At 41.3% G+C, this 21,578-nt stretch overlaps 1 protein-coding gene across 3 annotated transcripts; it reads right to left on the reverse strand.

Moving 5' to 3' along the window:
* Window positions 1-306: 306 nt before the first annotated feature.
* ubtd1b (ubiquitin domain containing 1b) lies at window positions 307-21,364 on the reverse strand. 3 transcript variants are annotated; one of them, XM_005448068.4, is made up of 5 exons: window positions 20,639-21,363; window positions 9,420-9,484; window positions 8,652-8,879; window positions 8,370-8,527; window positions 1,353-6,407 (listed from the first exon to the last, which is right to left on the reverse strand). In XM_005448068.4, exons 3-5 carry the CDS (start codon window positions 8,824-8,826, stop codon window positions 6,135-6,137), a joined length of 606 nt encoding a protein of 201 aa, XP_005448125.1. In that variant the 5' UTR covers window positions 8,827-8,879; window positions 9,420-9,484; window positions 20,639-21,363; the 3' UTR covers window positions 1,353-6,134. The 3 variants fall into 3 exon arrangements, with proteins under 3 accessions (XP_019218350.1, XP_005448125.1, XP_003438588.1); XM_019362805.1 differs by lacking the exons at window positions 9,420-9,484; window positions 20,639-21,363 and adding an exon at window positions 17,773-17,810 and having other exon boundaries at window positions 307-6,407; XM_003438540.5 differs by lacking the exon at window positions 9,420-9,484 and having other exon boundaries at window positions 20,639-21,364.
* Between the last annotated feature and the right edge of the window lie 214 nt (window positions 21,365-21,578).

Below are 21,578 nucleotides of genomic sequence, written 5' to 3' on the forward strand. Positions count from 1 at the left end.
TACTTTTATCAGCTTATGATATATAATTCCTATTAGACCTATGAGGCGAACATGTGAAGATGCAAAAATGTAACGTTTTTCCACTAAAAAGGAATTTTTTGTACTTTACGACTCTTTCCTTGAACACACATCCCGTAAATCACGCATTCCCTGCACAAACGCAGCTGTGTTTCATCCACCTCTGCCCAGCAGGGACCAGCTCACTCAAGTGTTTGCCTTGGAGCACAGCGCCATCTTGTGGTAAAGAATAAAAGAAAAAATAAATAAAAATCCTAATTTCTGGAATAAAAACACATGCTTCATTTGTATAATAGTTTGATTTTATTCAACCATTTAAAATCATGATTTAAAAAGAAGTCAGCACAAAAATGAACCCAACAAAGGTACAATTATTTTGCAGATGTCATTCAAAACATATTCGTTAAAGGACGCTCTTTTTTTCCCCTACGCACTTGGGTGGTGTGGACAATTTCAAAAATATGTATTAGGATCTCTCGATTTTTCTTTTTTTGTTTCCTTTTTTGAGTGCTTTACATATGGCTGCTCTTGTGCCAGAATAATTAAAGAGCTTTAACTTTTGCAATAGTAATGTGTGGAGTGTCAATACAAAAAGAAAAAAACAAAACAAAAGAATTTTAATAAATATCCACCACTTATTATGGCTTTTATAACCAGCTTTACATGGAATTTAGTTCCTGTTTATCATGAACATATGTGCCTGATGTCACACATTTATTTCAGTCAAGTCTTACATGTTTGCAGATACGCAGCACTATTCCAAGGAGTTTGAGACCATAAGCATGGTATTGTGTGTGTAATCAGTGTCCATTTGCATTGCTCCTGATTGAAATTCGACACATTGAGGGTGCTCAGCGAATGATGAAAGAGACCAAACGCCATCTGATGAGAACACAGACTGTATATAAAAGCTGGACGTAGCCGCAGTGATGTCATCCCTAAGTTATGACCATCAAGGATTTTCATGTTCGAAAACCAGAGATGATCCGTAATAAACATAAACATGAATTTGATTCTTATTAAACACAACTTCCAAAAGGAACATCAGACTGTGTGAATGTGGACTTGAAACTAGTGACCGAGCCCATAAAGTTCATCAGGAAAATGTTTAGTGAGATTGTAGATCATGGGAGAAGTAGGGTGATTTTCGTGCAAAGTTTCTATGCATATTCTGCTGTACAGACTGTAGCAGCCCCCTGCTGGTTATATGAGAGAATGCAGGTTTAAAGCACATTCACATTGTCACTGTCAGTGCGCCCCAGGGTGGCTGTGGCTACAATGTAGCTTGCCATCACCAGTGTGTGAATGTGTGTGTGAATGGGTGGATGACTGGATATGTAAAGCACTTTGGGGTCCTTAGGGACTATTAAAGCGCTATATAAATACAGGCCATTTACTGTTAAGACCTGAAAACTATGTCCATGTTTTTTATACAGTCTGCAGTTGAGAATCACCTCAAAGTGTGGTCAAAGGATCTGATCTCAAGTCCTCTCCCATTTAAAAACATCTCCAGATGCTCCAAAATATCTTAAAGTTGACTTGGGCACTACTTCTATCACTTCTCATAGTCACAAACATTTTTGAGTGCTTGACTTCTCATAAATTGTGATTACATTTCGCTGAAAAAGATGAGTCACTGGACTCAACTCAAACTAAAGGAGGTGAAGTGGTTCAAGACAGAAGGCGGGGGGGGAGCTAAATAAACACATGTTGCCTGTGCTGAGGCTGCGTGATGTATCTTCACAGATAATCTTAAACCATCTTTATCTTGAATTAACTGCTGTTACTTCAAGAGTGAGATCCAAAATATAACTCGACTGACAAACTTGTATCAGTGCTTAATCTCATGCCTCAGAATTTCAATTTTATCTCATCTTTTTCCTCATATTCCAAGGTTGAGAAGATAATTTATCTCCTTATGGGTTTAGAAGAAACAGATTTTAGTAACTTGTATCTAATGAGACAAAGAAAAGACTATTGCGAGTGGTAACATTTTTCTCTGGGTTAGTTCGCAAAGCTGATAAATGCAGAACAGTGATTAGAGCAACAACGCAAAACACAAACCGGTCTTAAAGTCCGTATGACCTATATGTGCAAACACCATGTCAGAAAGACTGATAACAAACAAGAGAATTTCCAGAGTAACCCAGCAGGGGTGTGCTATGCTAATGTGTTAGCGAGGTAAGCCAGTGTTTTTAGGCTCCCCTTGAACCTGGACAAGGATCGGTTTCCCATTGACACTGTACGATGAGAAATCTTTTTTTTTTGTGGCCCCCTGGTGGCCATTAAAAACAATACAGGTTTAAGGCACTAAAGTTTAGGCTTCGGTTTTCAGTCCTGCAAGCCATGTCCATATTTTATACAATTAATGGTGAGTGTGCACAGAACCTGGTTTAACAAAGACAGTTGGTAAAAATAACCAAGGCTGTGACTAGGGTTCTAGGTTTAGGGGGCTAGATAATGCAATAACTAAATGGCTGGCTATGCTTTGCACAACACTCCTAGGATGCAATCATGCAGATATTTACACTTTGCCTTTAATTGGCATATTGAACAGCTAATGGGAGGGCGATGGGCTTTAGTTGTTTGTATACTGTCAATCAGGGGTTCTGTTTGCAGTTCTCTGAGGGCACCTTAAAGCACTTTCTAGTGTAATAACGTGGTCCCTTTAATTAAGTTTGGACAATGGTCAGTGCTCACAGTCTCAAAGACAGGGAGCAAGCAAACAAGCTTACTTCAGCAAGAATGGCATAACAGGAGATGCCATGAATAAAACTGTCAGCAGAGCACCCTCAAGTCCGACGACACTAACCTTAACGGCTGAGATGAACGCCGCACAATGCTAAATGGACACTGAAATGAACTGCGCAGGCAAATTTTAATCTTTAGATATTTACTCTAGAAATAGTAGGAGCCCACGGGGACGGGGCGGTCAAGGTGACAGCTAGCAACACATTTTAAAGAGACAACACAAACACAGGTGATTGCAGCACTGCAGATTGTACCTTTTGACAATACTCATGGCTGGTGCTGTTGGAAATCAGCAATAAGCAGAAATCAGACACGAAACTGATGAGGTCTATGTCTATTGTATTGCACATACAGAGACAAACGCTTGTTCAAGTTTGCATACGATAGTTACAAAACATATCCCTTTAGGAACCACAGGTAAAAGGTGAAGGAGGAAAGAAAAACCATCCTGAAAACACACACAAGTTAATGAACCACAAGGTTGAAAAGTGGCTAGACAAAGAGAGAAGAAACATCATCTTGATGTGGTGAGCTGCTGCTGTGGCTCAGGTCAGTTTTATCACCTCCACGATGCTGATGATGCAGGATATTTGTGCGACAGGAGCGGAGAATGAAAACAAAGCCCCTCCAGCTGTGGATGTGTGTGACAGTGAACCAGCTTATTCTGCAATGTGACCTGGAACTGATGCACAGAGAGCTCTTGTATCTTTGGCTTTCCTCCTTTGTGTGCAGAAACAGGACAACTGAAAACTGAAGTTTGAAAAAAACAAAAGTAGCTTAAATGCACTTTGAGTTTGAAATGAGTCACTGAAGAAAAAAAGAGAAAAGAAAATCAGCTGGTGTGTGCTCTGCAGTGACATAAATGTCATGATAAGGATTATGGCTTTTATTTTTCCTCCCATACACGTGGGACGAACAGACTCTTGTGCAAACACACTGCTCAGGAAAGCAGTCTCATATCTCTGATTGCAAATACAAGAAAGGGTGATTGTGGTAATAAAGCATGGTGTTTTTCACACCGAGTGATCCATGGCTATTATTCAGGCAAAATCATCTTCACTGAGCTCCAGTGTGAATACAGCCACAGAGATTTGAAGTGGATTCAGATTGTCCAGCATGAGGGGGATGAATGTGGGGCTGTTTTGTTTGTAGCTCATCAATCTGGGAGTCCAGCCTCTGGGGACAACATCCAATTTTTCAGGGATTCCAGCATCAGCCAAGCCTATTTTGTGCACTGGTTATCACTTATGAATGCTGTTAAATTTAAAAAGTTCCCAGATGATAGCTAATAATCTCCACGGGTACATACAAACAAAGGCTGCTTAAGGTGAGTGAAGTCGAGTGAACTCCGGACTGCTAGCAGCTATAAAAGTGAAAATGTTCCACTGCCAAAGATCTTGCAGCTTGTCTGCAAACTCTGCAGATTTACATACAGATATCACATCTCACTCGTTTGTTTCCTCTGGTGACCGCTGCGGCTGGTGACAAAGCTGATGGCTCTCTGCCCTCCAAACAATTATTGTTGCTCTTCAAGAGCCGGTTAGAGTCGGGGCATGAACACTAACAGATGTGCTATGATGTAAAGAAAACAGGCAGTGCATGCTCGCCGCTCAGTGTGAAACTGAGACAGACAAACAAGCTCGAGAAAACCTCTCCTTGTTCTCTGAATTGACACCAGCTTACAGGAAAGCCACCACAGAAAAAAAAACATTCTCGCCTTAAAGCACAGATTTTGGTTTGTTTTATTTTTAGCTTTCCAGTCAGATCTGTGAAAATATGATTAAATTAAAACTTGTTAAAGGGGAACTCCAGGAGTATTAGTACAAGCCCCCCCCCCCCCCCCCCAAAAAATCCCATAAAGTAGTATGTTGCATTTCCCTTTCCCTGCCTGCTTAAGACCATACCTGCCATATGTCCAGTTTGCTATATGCAAAATGAACGCTTAGTTCCCAAATCCACTTTGTTGACATCACTCTGTGGGGCCTTCCTGCCACACAGAAGGCCTTATACAACTGCTTTTACATGACAAGCAAACAGGCCGTTGTGTGGAAATCCCCGGGTTGTGCTTGTAAGCAGCAGTCATGATATGTAGGGGATCACTGGTATGGCCAGTTTTACCGAAGAAAAAACAAAAAACAGCTTGAGCTCTTTGTTTTCACTCGCCGCTCCGTATCAAACCTGCTGGTGAAGAGAACATGCCTTTTTGTCCCGTCTTTCTTTTTTTTTGTTCAACATTACCGGACCACATCGAGAGGAAAAAGGCTGGATTTACATTCATCCGGTGATGGAAAGGGAATAAACAAACAAACAAAAAACAAAACAAGTGACCATAAACAACTGATCTGATTAAATGTAATAAGGCCTGTCCTGCTCCCTCCTGCTGGTCAGGGCGTCACTGCGCAGTCAGCAACGCAGCGGTTAAGACGACACCTTTTGCAAGGGAATTCCTCTTTCCCTTAAATGAATGGCATGATTCACTTAAGCTATAACTTCGAGTCCAGTCTCGACTCTCAATGGATCATATGGGTCAGTTTTGTAATCTTGTCGCACACCCCCCTTCTACACACGCACGCCCACACACATACACAACCATTCTGTCCGCAAGACTTACGAAATCTTGTAAAAGAAATAAAGGCAACACTTATAGCTGAGGTCCATCTAAAGGTTCCTGAATCTAAAAAAATATTAGCCTAGCAGTAAAATTGCAGTGATCTCTCCCCCTGTTTTTGTCTTGTAGAAGGCACACAAACTACCACAAAAGTATAGTACTAATCTTTAAATGTGCAAAAAAAGCCCAGTTGACTTAATTTCCTCAGTAAGAGAAAGGGAAAAAAATTCAGAATAGTCAGCATGTTTTTTTTTCCTGCTTTCCTGTTTCTGTGGAGGAGAAAGAGAGCAACAGTGCTGAGTTTATAGGTGTCATAGCAGAAATACGCTCTAGAACCAACGCCTCTGCAGTTCCTCTGTTGGCACTCTGTTAGCAGGCTAAAGGGCAAAGGCAGAGTCTGCATGTGCAGCTCTGATGTGCACGTTCTGTGCACTGAGAAAAGGCTTGCACACCAGCGCGAGGAGCTCTGCTTTAATATGCAACGATGACAGGCATCTCTGGTTAGTGTGATGACTGGAACGACTCAGCAGAACCCCCCCCCAAAAAAAACACACACGCGCACACACAGGGACATTTAAAAAAAAAAAAGAAAAAGCAGCACTTTTCAGTTTCTTCTTTGTGTGTTTTTGTTTGTTTCACCCTCACAGTTTATTTCTCTTTCAGTAACAGTAGCTTTTATCAAGAAGAATAAGTTATCCAGCATTGGGAGGCACCTCTGGTCCATCACAGACTGCATCGCTCCTCCGACGGTCCTCGTTTACTCGGGCACAGGCGAGGAGGCGGTGGTTGTCGGTGGTGATGGTTGGGGGGCTTGGAGTGCCTGTGGGTTGACGATGACCTGGATCACAAAGTCCTTCTGGATCTTAGTGTCTTGGAGTCGCGTCTTGTCTGTGAGCAGCTTCCCGGAGAAGAACCAGCGCTGGTGGACGGCGTCGATGTCTTCCTGGGCTTGGAGCTGCTTCTTCAGCTGGCCTATGGTGTCAACCATGCTGACGCTGAGACGCAAGTCCTTTCCTGTGGACAGCCGCACCTACAGGGAGTAGGGAGCAGAAGAGTGAGCTAACAATGCTTCATGGAGAGGTGAGCCAAGTACCAAATGTAGAGATCTCAAAAACTGGTCTGTGGCTTTTTTTTGTTGGCATTTTACAGTTTTAACCACGTATGAAGTCCTAATAAATGTCGAAAGCTGCCTGACTGTTAGTACATAAGCTTCTCTAACATCTGTTTGCACTTATTAGGCACATATGAGGATATGACTCATAACCACAGGAAGTAAATGTTGGATGAAATTTGTTTTTCTGTCCAAAGGTGAAACCAGCTGCTGATAAACCAGCTCAAACAACTAGCTAACACAAAAACAGAGTAATGTGTAACTACATCGACTTTCCCAGAGCCTGTCAATCTGCGGCAGTTTGACAATTAATCAGGAGAAGCACAGCCACAACATTAATGATGATTTGACCCAGATGTAGTCACACTCGACTAATTTTAAGGTTTTCCATATCAGAACATAATAAAAAATTATCTAGACTTTATCAGGTCTTAAAACTTAAGGCATGCTGCCTTGTTCTTTTTAGAGAGAAGAGACTTTGTTCAGTCTTTGTCTAGTTGTTCTGTCAGGAACATTTAACATGCTGAAGTGAACTGTTAAAGTAGGGCTGTAGAGTCTGAGAAGTGGGGATTTTTTCCATTTCCCTTGAACAGTGTGCAGTCGGACCTTGGGGTGAATTTTCTGGGACTTCCACTCCTGGGAAGAATGGTGGCTGATATAATTGTTTTCCATGTGAGAGTCATCTTTGTCACTGCCTCATAAGCCTTCCCACACAGGTGGAAGCAATTGTTGTTTCTCTTAGGGTGTTTTCACATCTGCAATGTTTGGTACATTTAAATTGAACTGATTCATTTTCCCCCTTAGTGCGGTTCGTTTGTGGAGGTGTGACCACGGTAATCGCACTTGGGTGCGGACCAAAACAACCACACCAAGACCCTGTGGAGGAGCTGGTCTTGGTGTGGTTCCAAATGAACTCCAGAGCAGTTTCTGTATGGTGCTAATGCTGTAGGCTTGGAACTATTGATGTACAAAGGTCTGTACAGGTAGGCAACTAGCTGTGACGTGAAAGTAAATTCTTCATGTTCAATAGTCCGGAGCACAGCACCTTCTTCCTGTATTTACTTCTGTTGTTCTCACCTCAGACACATCTGGCCAATCAGCAAACTGAACACTCTCACGTGGCTTGCAGTGATACATTGTGGTTCACTTGGAATTAAAATGAATTAAAAAAAGAAACCAAAATACAAGCAAAAGCTACAAGTTTACAAACTCATCAACTGATTTGGACCAGACTAAACGAACTGTAGGTATGAAAACGCCCTAAGAATAATGCTGAAGTCTTTTCTGTCTGGAACTGTGTTAACACACACCTGTATGCTCCAGAATAGCAAACTACTAAAACTTCTGCTTTTATAGAAGTGCTCACACTTGCTGACCAGCAAACAAATCCATTCAAATTACTAGCACTAATTGTTGTAGATGCAGTAAGGGTGCACTCAGAATTTCACAAACTGTTTCTGCATTGGTTTTTTTGCATGATTAATGGCAGTATAAGTCAATTTTAACAGTTTTATGACCTGCTAGAGGACTAGATCACTTTTTAGCATGTTCTGATATGCAAAACCTTGGAACTGTAGTTTTGGCATGACTGTATGGAGATTTACATATTTAGTTTTTTATGCAAACTTCAAGGAAAACCCCTAAAGTTGTCCAACGCCCCCTCCCCCAAAAAACAAAACAAAGACTGAGTTGCCAATATACCCAACTGAATATTTGTCTGAACTTAATCAGTTACTCTGAATTAATATTAGACCAATTCATCTATTTAATTACTTTGAGTACAGTGTTTACAGTGTGGGTTAATACGCAGATGACACTATTTACTCCTAATCAGTTGGTAACGTGACCCGTATCTTACAGGAGATGTACTAGTCGTGGTACCTTGAGCTGGAATTCCTTCTTGGATGCTACTGGGGGTTCAGGGCTGTCGCTGGGGTCTTCGTCACTACGCTCTGAGATGAGGTTGATGGGTGGTGCCAGGCAGTAGACGGGCAGCTGGTAGCGGTTCCCAAGTTCATCGTAACACTCTGTCAGGGTACCTGAGGAGAGGATGGCACAGGAAAAGAGGTCACAGTGTAAGTTAAGCCTGGTTTAAGCAGCCTATGTGAGAGTGAGTTGAGAACTGTACTGTATAAGTATACTGTGTGTGTGTTCTGTCCTCACCATGTGGCAGTGTGATGCTGGCTCCATCCACTATAGCCTGGGCTAATTCATGGTCGTTACACTCCAAGGCCACAGCGGCTGCTTTCAGAGCGTCCCAGATTTCCTTGCGGCCCTCGAAGGCCGGCGCCGTGTCCCAAAATTCATCCCGCTTGCTCCGTAGCTGGCCCTCTGTCATTGGGTAGTCACTCTTCCATTTAGGACGATCTTTTTTCAGAGGTTCGTTACGCCCTGTGATGGGTAAAGATAGAGGAGGGTATTAATTTAATGCTGAAGTTTCACACTCATAATACGCACCAAATAAAACAAACCCCCCACTAAATTCTAAGGTCAGAGGCAGAATTCTGAAAACACCTAATTTAAGGTAACATTTGAATACAGCATGTCGTCCTCTCATTACAAAATAAGTGTTGATTCATTCACCCCCATGTACAATTTATTTCCCTTCTTACTATTGGAAAAAATGGAGGAAGAAACAACAGGAATCCAAACACGAAAGTCAGTGGAAGTTGTTTTCACAATCCTCATTATCATGTGTAAATGCCGAATGCAGAGAACAGACAGCTTGGTTAATGAGGAAAGCCCAGCCTTGTTCTTTCATCTCCTTACTGTAATAAACAGAACTGCCAGACAGAAACTCGAGCTGTCATCAGAGAAAGATCGTCCTACCCCACCCTAACATGTCTTCTCAATCTAAAATTAGGAGGTCATTCAGAGTTTGCTGTATCCATGAAGCGTATGCTTACTCTATATCTGTCTATGTAACCTTACCTTCATGTTTCCCACTATTCAGTATTAACACAGAGTACACCTAGGCCAGGAGAACACTGACTGATCTGGAGGGAAAGCATAAGGACAACAGGCTAGGATCAGCCACCCATCATTGAATCTTCCAGTGATTTTCCACACCTGTTTATATCATAGCCAGCATAACATTCCTCTGACTGAAGCTACGGAAGTCTAGAAATAAAATATATGAAGCTGTAAATGAATGTAAAAGCTCGACAATAAAACTGAGTACTAAACTTGCCTATAGTTGCTAATGCCTGCGTCACAGCTGCCACTCCCTGAAGAGTGGACCGATGGAAAATTCAGCATACAAAAGGGACACCTCACATCCAGAGTTGCCTTTCTTTCAGACTAATTATCTATAGTGCAGGTGGCTCAGGACGAGTAATCCTGAGGCCGTGGACTGGTGTAGGATTAGCATTTAAAGGTGAGTGAATCCCAAGTAAAGCAAAGCAGGTTCCTCACTACCACGGAGCAAAAATAAAAGCAGGCCTGTGGTGTCCATGACAGCCAAAAACATTTGAATTGATACCCAATGCTGATTAATTGCTGTGTCTCAAATGTTATGCAGCCATCTGCCATCAGATGGAGGATCATTGTTGAGAAACGGCATGACTGTGTCAATCTTGGCCTGATCTTTTTGTTAACACAAATATTGTTAGTCCTTTTAAAGGTGAAAGCACGAGATCGCAGATACAAGTGGCGGAAATGGGCTTTCACCAAGGAAGGTGCATGGTTTTTCCCTGAGTGATAGTTCAGCCATTCAGGACAGGCTCAGAGCCACTGCTCCTCCACATCGAAAGGAGCCCACAGAGGCGGGCGGCTCCTGGGTGAGGTCTCCCGACCGGGCATGTCTTAGGCTACGTTCACACTGCAGGTCTTAATGCTCAATTCCGATTTTTTAATCAAATCCGATTTTTTTTGTCTGCTTGTTCACACTACACATAAAATGCGACATCAAACGCTCTCCAGTGTGAACGCTCAAAGCGGCCCGCATGCGCAAAAGAAGATGTCACGCACAACTCGCTCTGTTTAGACCCAGACCAAACAATATTGTTTGACTGATTGCCCTTAATATAAAGACTTCGGACTTTATGTTTCCAGATTTTTGCTTTAAGTTATTTTGTTATTTACATAATAATGTAGATGACCTAATAATGATCCTTTTTGCTGTTTTAGAGGAGCGGTGCTTCAAAGGATAGTTGCAGATTTCTGTCAGAATCTGCAGAAAATACAGTAAAAATAAAATGTTCACATTTCTCCAACGTTGTCTTCCCAACAGTTTCACCGGATGGTAGGAAATCGTTCGCGATGTCCTATCGGGCGCTTCTCCGGCGCTGATAATTGGCGTCTGTCCTGTGTCAGTGACGTAAAAGACGGATTTAATGCGACTTGACCGTTCACACAGCAGTCGCTTTCTAAAACATCGGATACGTATCGGATTCAGTACCACATACGAAAGTGACCCAGATCGGATTTGAAAATATTGGATTTGTGCCGTTCACACTGTCATACCAAGATCGGATATGGGTCACATAGGGGCGAAAAAAATCGGATTTGATGCGCTTTCGCCTGCAGTGTGAACATAGCCTTACTGAGGGGAGGCAACAGAGTAGACCTGGGATATGCTGGAGAGATTATATCTATGGAATGGCCTAGGAATAGTTCGACGTTCCCCAGATTAGGCGGATCAGGCTGCGGGCGAGGTCTGGGCTTCCCTGCTAAGGCTACTTTTCACTACCTACAACAGAAATGCTTTTTTATTTATGGGTCCATAGCTAAAAAAATAATCTTTGTTTTATTGTTACAGGGCAACAACCAATTTTTTCTGTAATTTTACACACCTATTATGTACAACTTAGTTCCACAGAGTAATGCTGACAGATTTCTTTAACTTACAATTTCAACAGTAACTCACAGTTTTCTACATGATGAAGAAAGGTTGTAGTACTTCTTTTATTAATATGAAGATATCTGAGGGATTCAATGCATGGTTAAACTTCTATATACTGACAGAAAGAGGAGTATCACTGGTCTGAGTAGGCTGTATGTGGCCCGTGATGTGAAGATGAGTTTGACATTCGTGATCTATAGAAATATTGCAGTTATGTCAACATGGACGAATGCCAATCAGCACATACACAGTGTACAGGACACCCAAGTGGGCTCAACCTTGTAGCCAGTCATCTTACGACCACACTACATCATTCAGCTTTCTGCAGTTAAAGACACGGCCCGCCTCTGTAGTTTAAAAGTGTTTTTAAAGCATCTGTAATGGTACTTTAAAAAAATTTTTTTTTTAAAAAACCTCACATGCATTATTACTACAATAGTGCCGCCACTGTCTTTATATGCTCCGTTTACAGATTACTCGGCTCAGAAAAGCTACCGACAGGTCCACCTGCTCCTGTTTTGTAGCTCATAGCTCTTAACATGGATGTTAGAAGCTTACTGCATCAGTATCATCAGTAATAAACACTGCATACATTAAAGGCACTTACAGGCTATGAGATTCCACACTCTCATGAGTTCATCGAAAACTCCATTGTGCAACATGGCTCTATAAAACTTGGGTACACCATAAAGACCTCATTTCTAAGATGAAACACATGCTGTATATCCTCAACTATCTGTTTCCATTCTGCCGAGGCATCGTGATGTAACACTCACACAACGCGTCATACAAAAGAGGCTTGTATTACAACAACAAGAACTGCTTAACTGGCTTCTTTTCAAGTTTTGCCTACAGCTATTGCAAACTGTTTTTTTCTCCCCGCAGTCTGTGTCACTTTATTCTGCATTTATATCTATTGGTTAGTACAGGACTGTTTTAAAGTCTTGAGCCAGCCCTTATTTCTTTATATTTTGCTTCCAAGAAACCAGACTTGTAATTTTTAATGGGATCTTGAGCAATAGTTCTCCCAGCTTTCTGAAGGTCTTGCAAAGGTTTTCTTTGGACCCTACTCCTTTTCTGTTTGCTTGTTAAGCCATTTAACACCAACCTATAAATCATTCAAGCATTAAAAAGGCTCCTAACTCAAGGAATAAACCAGTTTTGTGCCTAACAGACAACTTAGAAAAGAGCCAATTCTGAATGGCTTCTTTAGACACTTTGTTACTAGCAGCCTGTCACCAAAGCACGTAATACCCATTTCTTTTCTATTTCTTTAGCTGAATCTATGAACAATGCCAAAGATTACACATTTTGACAGGGCCAGAATTGTAATGTTGCCCTAAAAAGTTGATTCCTGAAGAGGAAACCTGACAGGTGGAGGACAAAAGATGGAAACTGAGTGGCCTTGAACATCATCTATAGCAAATGAAGTGGCTAAAAGTCATCTTCCTAAGAATAATAACAGACAATCCAGCAAAGACTTGACAAAAGGTCTCAGTGATGAATCCAGACATGAGATTTTTGGTTCAGTGTCATCAGTGAGTACAGATGAGGTCAGGAGTGGTGCAAAGTAGGGCTGTTCGATATAACGATATATATCGGATGACGATATAAAAACGTCTATCGTTTCCTATTACGCTATCGTTTGTTTCGTGGTGTCGTAAAATAAACGGTTTACAGCAATATGTTTTCATCGTTTTGATGGTCACTGTAGTGGCTATATTAATTTCTTAAAGTTCTCTCTTTCTCTTATATTTAATATAACAACACTACGGACGGACAAGCGCCTGTTTTTACGTGTTGTCGTTAGCAACAATGATGGTAAAACCATCGCGTGGCTCCGCTGTCCGCTTGTTTGTTTTTCACGTAACACTTTCACAATAAAGCTCAAGATCCTGTTGAGACTTTTCAAAAATAAACTGAATCACGTGAAAGAGTATGCAGAGAGTTTACGGATGAGAAACAAAAAAAAGAGACGTCAGGTGCTAAAAAACAAACCTTAGACTCAAACTTCGAAAGAAAATGGTGTCTGTTACAACTTATGTCTAAAAATGTGTAGTTTCATGCATCGGTTAAAACACTCGACTCCAGGTAAAGGACGCCCAGCTGGAAACACTTCACGCAAGTCGAGTTGCCCGAGATTCACAGAATTTACAGAAAATGTTACATTTTTGTGATTTATATCATTGTCAGGACAATAAATGTCTTATATCGGGATGTGAGATTTTGGTCATATCGCACAGCCCCAGTGCAAATGGCAATTTCTACAGTATTGGTAGGCAACTCCAGGCCTCAAGGGCCGGTGTCCTGCAGGTTTTAGATGTGTCCGTGATCCAACACAGCTGATTCAAATTGCTCCTCAACATGTTTTGAAGTTCTCCAGAGGCCTGGTAATGAATTAATCATTTGATTCAGGTGTGTTGACCCAGGGTGATATCTAAAACCTGCAGGACACCAACACTTGAGGCCTGGAGTTGCTTACCCCTAGTCTACAGCAGTCTACTGCACCTTAGTCAGTGATGTTGGATATCTTCTCAAAACTTATGGAATTATGAACACAGGAAAGTACCATTAGGGTATAATCTGCCATGCAGTGCCATCTCTTTCCAAATGGTACTGCATGGTATTGATTCACAGTTGCCATTTTTCAGCATGACAATGATCTCAAAAACACTACCAATGCAGTAAAAACATACCTGGATAGGAAATATGTATATGTAACACTATCGGCCACAGACTATCCTTCACAAAGCCCGGACCTCAACATTATGTAGTGCACACATGTCTTAGTCATTAAGCATTTGGTTGTTTTTTTTTTGGTCAAATAAGGTAACAGAGACTTTGGCCTCAGACTGGTTAATCCTCTTCATGTTCCACTGAGATGCTCAGGAGTTTAAAGTTTGAATACTAACAAAATTCATCAGAAGAGGGGATGGGTTAATACATGCAGGCAAACAGCAGTGCTGCAGTACACTCTTATGAATCAGTGTCACTGTGTCTGCACTTATAAACAGTGAGCTAAACTGTATAGAAAAAGAATGGGGAGTGAGACCGCGTGCTAAAAATGTTCACGTTATAGGAGAATACTGCTGAAACTGCAGTACGGTGAGAGAGAGCGCGAGTGCAGAAATAAAATTTATGGGGATAAGTGAAGTGTGTGTGTGTGTGTGTGAGTGTGAGTGTGAGTGAGAGAGAGAGAGAGAGAGAGAGAAAACAACAACAGGAGGCTTTACACCAAAACTGAGAAATAAAGCAACACACTACAGACAAATGAAGCAATATCAAGGTGTTGTTCATCATGATGGGCTCAGAGAAGCAAGTGTCACGTGATGAGGTTGAACTATTTATGAGAACTGGTGAAATGCCTAATAAAACAGAAAAATCAACAAGGCTTCCTTGTGCTGCAAAAACAGCGAACCCGACAACTACAGGTGGCTGATGAAGATTACCTAACCCTAGGAACAAATGCTTTACTTTAACAAAATGTTGCTTTGAACCTGCAAGACATTTAACAGCTGCACACATTCACTTCACATGAGGCAAACTATCAGTGGGGAAGGTGTGGTTGTCCACATTCTTCCTTTAAAGAGCAACAAAGATAACGCTGCTGCCAGATGACACTGACCGAACTGCCACTGACCAAATCAATATGTGGACGTACTGGCGCACACTCCCCCACGTGCGGTGAAAAACGTGGGCTCATTCTGTAACTGCTTATCTTATCACCACTTTGTTTCCTTCAGCTTTCTGCAGCTAAAGATACATTCAGCCTCTAAAAGCTACTTTCAGCTGCTCCCTTATTCACAGGGGGTCGTCACAGCAGGTTGCTCTGCATGTTTGATTTGACAGGTTTTTATGCTGGATATCCTTCATGACACAACTCCGAAGGGATTTGTGTCTCTTCTCAGGATGGACCCTTACTTGTCAGAATAATCTTTAAACGACTAAACTAAAGAAACAGTGAGTCTCTGTAATCTGAGAATGATCACTGAAGCAACTATAATATTTTACAGAATATTTTCAGCAAACTGTAAGCTGAAAACAAGATAATCAGAAATACAATAAAAATCAAGCCCAAGCATTTACTGTAAACTATAAGGCCAGAAGTACTGGGACACCCACATGTAACACAAACTGCTCAGCTGTGCAAATCCATACTGTGAAGCTCCCAGTGCACAGTTTTTGTGCTGATGTTAAAGCCAAAGAAGGACCCCACTCATTAACTTTAATTGGCTGAGCTGCTGTCGTTCCACTTTGCAAAAAGATCACACACAGTCGATCGTGGAATATCTTGGAGGAAAGAGGCTTCATGAACTGACTTGTTGAAATGGTGGCATCCTATTATAGTACCATGCTCTAATTAAATGAGCTCTTTCGAACGACCCATTCTTACACAAATGTTTGTAAAGGCAGCCTGCACGACTATGTGACTGATTTTATACATTGTGACAAAGTCTGCATTCAAAGATTAAGAGGTGTGGCCCATTACTTCTGTCCATGTGTATGTTTATGTTGTTTATGCTGGATTGATCACTTTAATAGTGGTCACCCTTTAAATGGGAATGTGCTTGAGACAGATGTGAAATGGATTTGGTTCAACTAGGGCTGCTCGATTATGGCAAAAATGATAATCACGATTATTTTCACTGAAATTGAGATCTCGATTATTTGACGATATTTATTTAACAATAACAATGTATTGAATAATGGCTTTAAAGATTGTCAAAAAATAATATAAAATAGTGTGCAAATACTGATTACAGTGCAAATGTTTGCAATACAAAAAATAAATGAAAAATGTAAACATCTATTTTTAGTGAACTTCAAAATACTGCACAATATTTGATCCACGTCTGACTCCGCGAACCCATAATGTTTCCACCAATGTTCCCTCAAATATTTCATGTGTCTGAGCGAACACACAAACTCCCTGAGCGATCCCTTGGACCACTGTGAGCGACAGCAGACGTGTGCACTGTGGTCGCGCTGGCATCTAATCCATCCAAGTTACATGGTTTATTAAAATAATCAAATTACAGCATTTACATTTATGTTAGACTACTTTTAATTAACTGCTTTAGCCCACTTACAATGAAAATTTAAAAAATCTTGTTCATGACCTGTGTAGTATGTTAACACTATTGGAAGAAAAATTAATTGAACTCCAATTTTGAAAACACAACTTTCTTTCTTTTCTTTTTTTTTTTCATAAAGCTCTGATAATAATTACGAGTATTATCTGTGGTCTGGGAGAGAGTCCTATAACTCTGTCTGCAAAATACAGTATATAATGACCAATGTTGGGCAATTAATTATATAGTTACTACTTCAAAAAAGTAACTCAGTTTGGCAAACAAAGTTTTTTGCAGCTATTTATTTTTTTAATGCAGCCAAGGCGTTTTTTTAAATAAACATTTCAAACTTTTTACAGAACAATCAGCTCTTCTGCATCAAATCTGATGCTACACAAATTATTTGTGCCACTCCAAAAAATAATTTCTGTCCACTATGAGATAAAGGAGAACAACAGCCTGATACCTGCAGGCCTGACAACAGGAGATGTATCACTCCTGTAACATTCAGCAGCCACCTCATTGTTCTGACACACACAACAAAACTATTGACTACACTACACACTAACTACACAAGATTTGCGCTAAACGTCTCAAATCTCTCACATCTCAGAACACCGCCGTCACTCCTAAAACTTCCCCCCGTTTCTTAACAACTAGATGCCACGTTGCCATATCATTTTTTGATTGGTCTACACGGTACTTTTTTCGACCAATAGGAAAGGGTGGGGGGTTTTTTGGTTTTGGTTTTGCTCACAGGTGTTGAGTGCTTTCGAGCGTTTTCCTTATAAAACGGCGTTTTTACCGTTTCTTCCCGCAGTAAATATAAACAACGATAGTATTCAGGAAGAAAACCAAACATTGCAGATATTTTTATCATAACTCTGGTTTTACGTGACCTATCAACACAATTTAAAAACTGGTATAAAGTCCACACTTTTTCCGTCAATTGTTCCGTCTGTCCTGCTCACATCTCCAATGGTTGTACACGTTGTCATTAATGTGGCTTCACTGCACATCAGCCACGCCGCTTTGCTAGCTAAAACACCGGTGTCGGCACATAAGGACGCTGTCATAGCCTGTCAACGACGTTGATTGGCTGCGTATATACGAATGTGAATCGCATTATTGGCTGGACTGTAGGATAAGGTGGCATCGTTCTAATCCCATACAGGAGCAGCCAGTCACTCACTGACTAACACTGCAAAACAGAATTGTTAAAGTTTTAATTTTAATTTCAATTCAGGTTAGATTTTTTTTGTGCGCAACGCAGATTTTCTGTGCGCAGAGACCGTGCCAGCAGTGCGCAATTGCGCACATGCGCAGCTTAGAGGGAACATTGGTTTCCACACCACTGAAGTCGTTTTACCTCTCTTTTCAACCAGCGGCATTCTTTCTTCAGCAGCCATTATCCTCTCCTCTCCAAATAACTTATGCTTAGCTTTCCGAGCTTCCCTCGGGTCCTCTTAATTGTTGTGACGCGTGTTCGAAACGCAGAGAGGTGCGCTCGATTTGCCACACGGAGCAGCGCGAGAGTAAAGCACGAGGGAGGTGCTAATAATCGGCTCAGTCATTTTTAATGATCGTTCAAAACCCAGATCGTAATCGAGATTAAAATTCGATTAATTGAGCAGCCCTAGGTTCAACCATAGCGATGATGTGCTGATGTAGCAGAAACCCTGCTCGGTACGAGACGAGCCAATAAAGTGAAACTATGACTTGAACGCCTCCATGTCAGAATCGAGCCTTGACATGACAATACAACAGCCCAGCTGATTTCTGGTTAGTCTGAGACAGCTGGATACAAACAGTGCTGAGAGTCACTCATGGGGAAGCTGGTTTGAGGTTTGATCTATATTTGCTTTTGACTGAAATTGCAAACCACTGTTACAGAGATGCTTAAAAAAACAAAAACAAAAACAAACAAAAAAGCACAACACCACTAAATTACAGACATTGTCAACTAAATTAATGTGTTTCTCCTTAATCAAGCTATTTTCTGAAGCAATTACATTCAAAATAGATACACCACCTTGGAACGGGCAGGTTTCACTTTCCTTCACAGTTCAGCTTAGTTTCCAGTGAATTATTTTGTTGATTCTTGAGATCCTAATCTTTGAGAGCTTTGACGTTATCGTGGCTAATCAGTCTACTGTTATTATTAAGGGATTTACAAAACTAGCAAGCAAACCTTGTGAATATATATATTCAGCAGGTTTTATATACTCTTAAAGCCTGATTGATATTTGACTTTATAAAAATCAATATTTAAGATAAACTGGAAATTGTGCATTTCTAATCACCTTTCAGTTACATCTGTGCTGCTTCTAAATGTGTTACTAACTTGTATATTCTGTAACTTCCAACACTTCCACAATAAAATCCCTTTATTGGGACAAATGATAATTTCAACGGGTGTCTGCATATCTTTATTTAAAGTCCAAACTTGTTCTTCCATTATTTTGTTTCAGCATGACAATACAAACAAGCTTCCTTTTTGTTCCTTTGAGCATGTGGTAGGCAGACCTAACACGAACATAGTAACACAAATTACTGAGCTCTCATCCAAACGAAATTAGAACAAATGGAAAAATTGAGATCCCATATAAGCTATCCAATTCCTTCTCTTATCAAGTGGTGTTTCTTTATGAGCGTGTATGTAACAGACAAAAGTCAGTGTCAGTCAATGATGCAGCGGGGCATGATGTGACTTGTTCTTGATCGAAGCCTCGTCTAGCAAAGGGAGCATGTTGAGTCTAATCAAGTTGGGAAATCAACATGAGCCACTGCCAGAAAGCCTGGGTATGCTGGCTGTGACAGCTTTAACTTTAAATAGCTACTCTGGCACACGACAAAGAAACTTACTTAGAAGGTCATATTGGCATCAAAAATCTATGTTAGTGTCTAATTTTAGGATGCAACTCTATAAGCAGGGGTCAGAAAGTCTATTCAAACAACGCCCTTTTTTATATGGCGAAAGCTGGAATCAATCTTAAAAACCTCCCATCTTTCTGATGCAAACTGGAGACAATTCCCACTAGAAAAAGGCGTACTGAAAAACTTTCCAGCAGTAACAAATCAAAGGGACAGAACCTGCATCCAAATGAATAACAGACATTTAGTTTCCTGAGCAGCCACTCTAAGGCAAACACTGAGCTCAAGTGGGCCTGCACTGTAGTCACACAAGTGAGCATGCTTTTAAAGCAATATGACAGAAATCTGAAAAAGCTGAAAAGTCTTTTCCCATCCCAATGTGTTTATGTGACCCCCATTCATGAACCTACCAGGCTGTAAAGCGCTAATCTCCCAATAATGACTGAGGGTATCATAACAAGGTCACACAAAATATAATCAGCATTGTTTTCTGTAAATCGAAACTAAGGAGAAGTTCCCAGTGTCTAATAATTCAGCTGCACGGAGCCTGTGTGTTGATGGTTAACTTCAGGTTGGTTAAAAAAAGTAGCAGTTTATTATTATGTTAACTTTCAGGAAAGTCCGTAACCAACAGACATGAACTGATGTGAAAAGAGAGCAACTTTTGGAATTAATGTAATGTAGCTGGCTGTTACAGTAACCACAACACAGAGCTTACACCCTAGATTTTAATATACGAAAATTACCCAACGAGTTTACTGCCATCAGCTTTGTTACAGATGTTATCTGAATATACTGCTTCACCAGTCTGAACTGATAAGATGAGAAAAAAACCTTGTCAAAGCTAAAGAATAAACTCCTTTTTTTTTTTTTTACCGATGCAGAAGAGGCACACATCAAAGAGAGCTACAACAGAATCCACTTTCCTCACACAAAATGCAAACTGCCACCTCCCAACCTGCTTCCACTTTCTGTAACTAGACAATCTGGTAACTTTAACCAACCCACCCAGATCTAAACCCCTTCTAAACAATTCATACATGTTTAAGATGTGTGTGTGAGTAATCGTGAATGGAGATTTCGTGCACCTGCCCAGATACCTCTGTTTAACAGCAGCCACAAGACAAAAAAGGGCCAAGTGGTGACCAGAAATGCACTCTGAGTAAAGTCTAAACCTGCTATTGCTATTGGCAACACAAAACTATCAACGCAGGAATATTTCTCTCTTCTTTTTTTTTTTTGGCATCACTAATCATGAACGGTCAGAGACACTATTGCTGTATGATTTTAAGTTTCCAGCTCTGATGTTTCAAAGAAACCTCCCCGCATATTTATACAACATCCACACAATGTTGCCTTACCTCCTCGTCCACCGTTCCTGGAGGAGCCCCGGCTCTGCGAGTCCTCCCAGCCTTCCAAGTATCTGCCCATACATCCCCCCATGGTTAACGGGCTCCAGATCGCTTCCACGGGTCTCAATGGCTAAACAGGGGCCCCATTGCGGACGAGGATGTTGTACTAGGTCCGATGAGGAGGATGATTCGTGCGCACAGCGACGCAAGACTGAGGGCGGCAGTTAATATTTAAATCACGTTTTGCAGCTCTATACGTTTCAGATTAGGGCTTAAAGTGCCCTCTTTGTAAATAATTTCTGCCTGCGTGTGACACGCGCACGCAGAGTTCACGGCTCGTGGCCCGCACCAATGTTTCAAGAGTTTGAGCAATCCGCAGCATCTGCCACCAGCTCGTTGTTAGCTTCAGGATATATACAGTATGTTTCTACTGTTTAACGTAGCTCGTTAAGCTGGGCTGACTTGTAAGTGTTGCTGTTAACCCGTCCAGGCACAGCGCACCTTTCTCGCTAACAGGCTAACAGGGCCAACACGCTAGCTACCGCGGCGTAAGTAAACACAAACTTCCGCGCGCACGAGATCATTTCCCCGCATGTTCCGTCTATGACAAACGTAGCGGGTCATTACAGCCTCCCTCTGTCCGCCGTACGAAGGAGTACTTCAGTTCTTTGACGAGCTCGGTACAGTCTTTTCTTTAAATAGCCCCCCCCCCCAAAAAAAAATTCTCTCCACTTCGCTGGTGAAAGGTGACCAGCGGCGGTCTGCTAGCGCCGCCGAACTTTTTTCTTTACGCTTGCGCAAAAGCATCCAGCCAGGTGTTGGTTTCTATTGCGTCAGGACTTGACACAATTATGAATGCAGGAGTACGCAAATTAATTTGTACACCGGAGTTATCATACAACAGCTACACGTTCTCCTAATGTCTATACTTGAAATTATACTAGTAGTA

Source organism: Oreochromis niloticus, linkage group LG8 (assembly GCF_001858045.2).
Source record: "Oreochromis niloticus isolate F11D_XX linkage group LG8, O_niloticus_UMD_NMBU, whole genome shotgun sequence".
NCBI lineage: Eukaryota > Metazoa > Chordata > Actinopteri > Cichliformes > Cichlidae > Oreochromis > Oreochromis niloticus.

Excerpts from the sequence above, each read along its gene's own strand:
- ubtd1b (XM_003438540.5), bottom strand. The coding sequence starts at position 20,720 with ATGGGGGGATGTATGGGCAGATACTTGGAAGGCTGGGAGGACTCGCAG. Across the intron at positions 8,528-8,651 it reads CAGCATCACACTGCCACATG|GTACCCTGACAGAGTGTTAC; the intron begins GTGAGGACAGAA and ends TCCTCTCCTCAG. Across the intron at positions 6,408-8,369 it reads AGAAGGAATTCCAGCTCAAG|GTGCGGCTGTCCACAGGAAA; the intron begins GTACCACGACTA and ends TACTCCCTGTAG.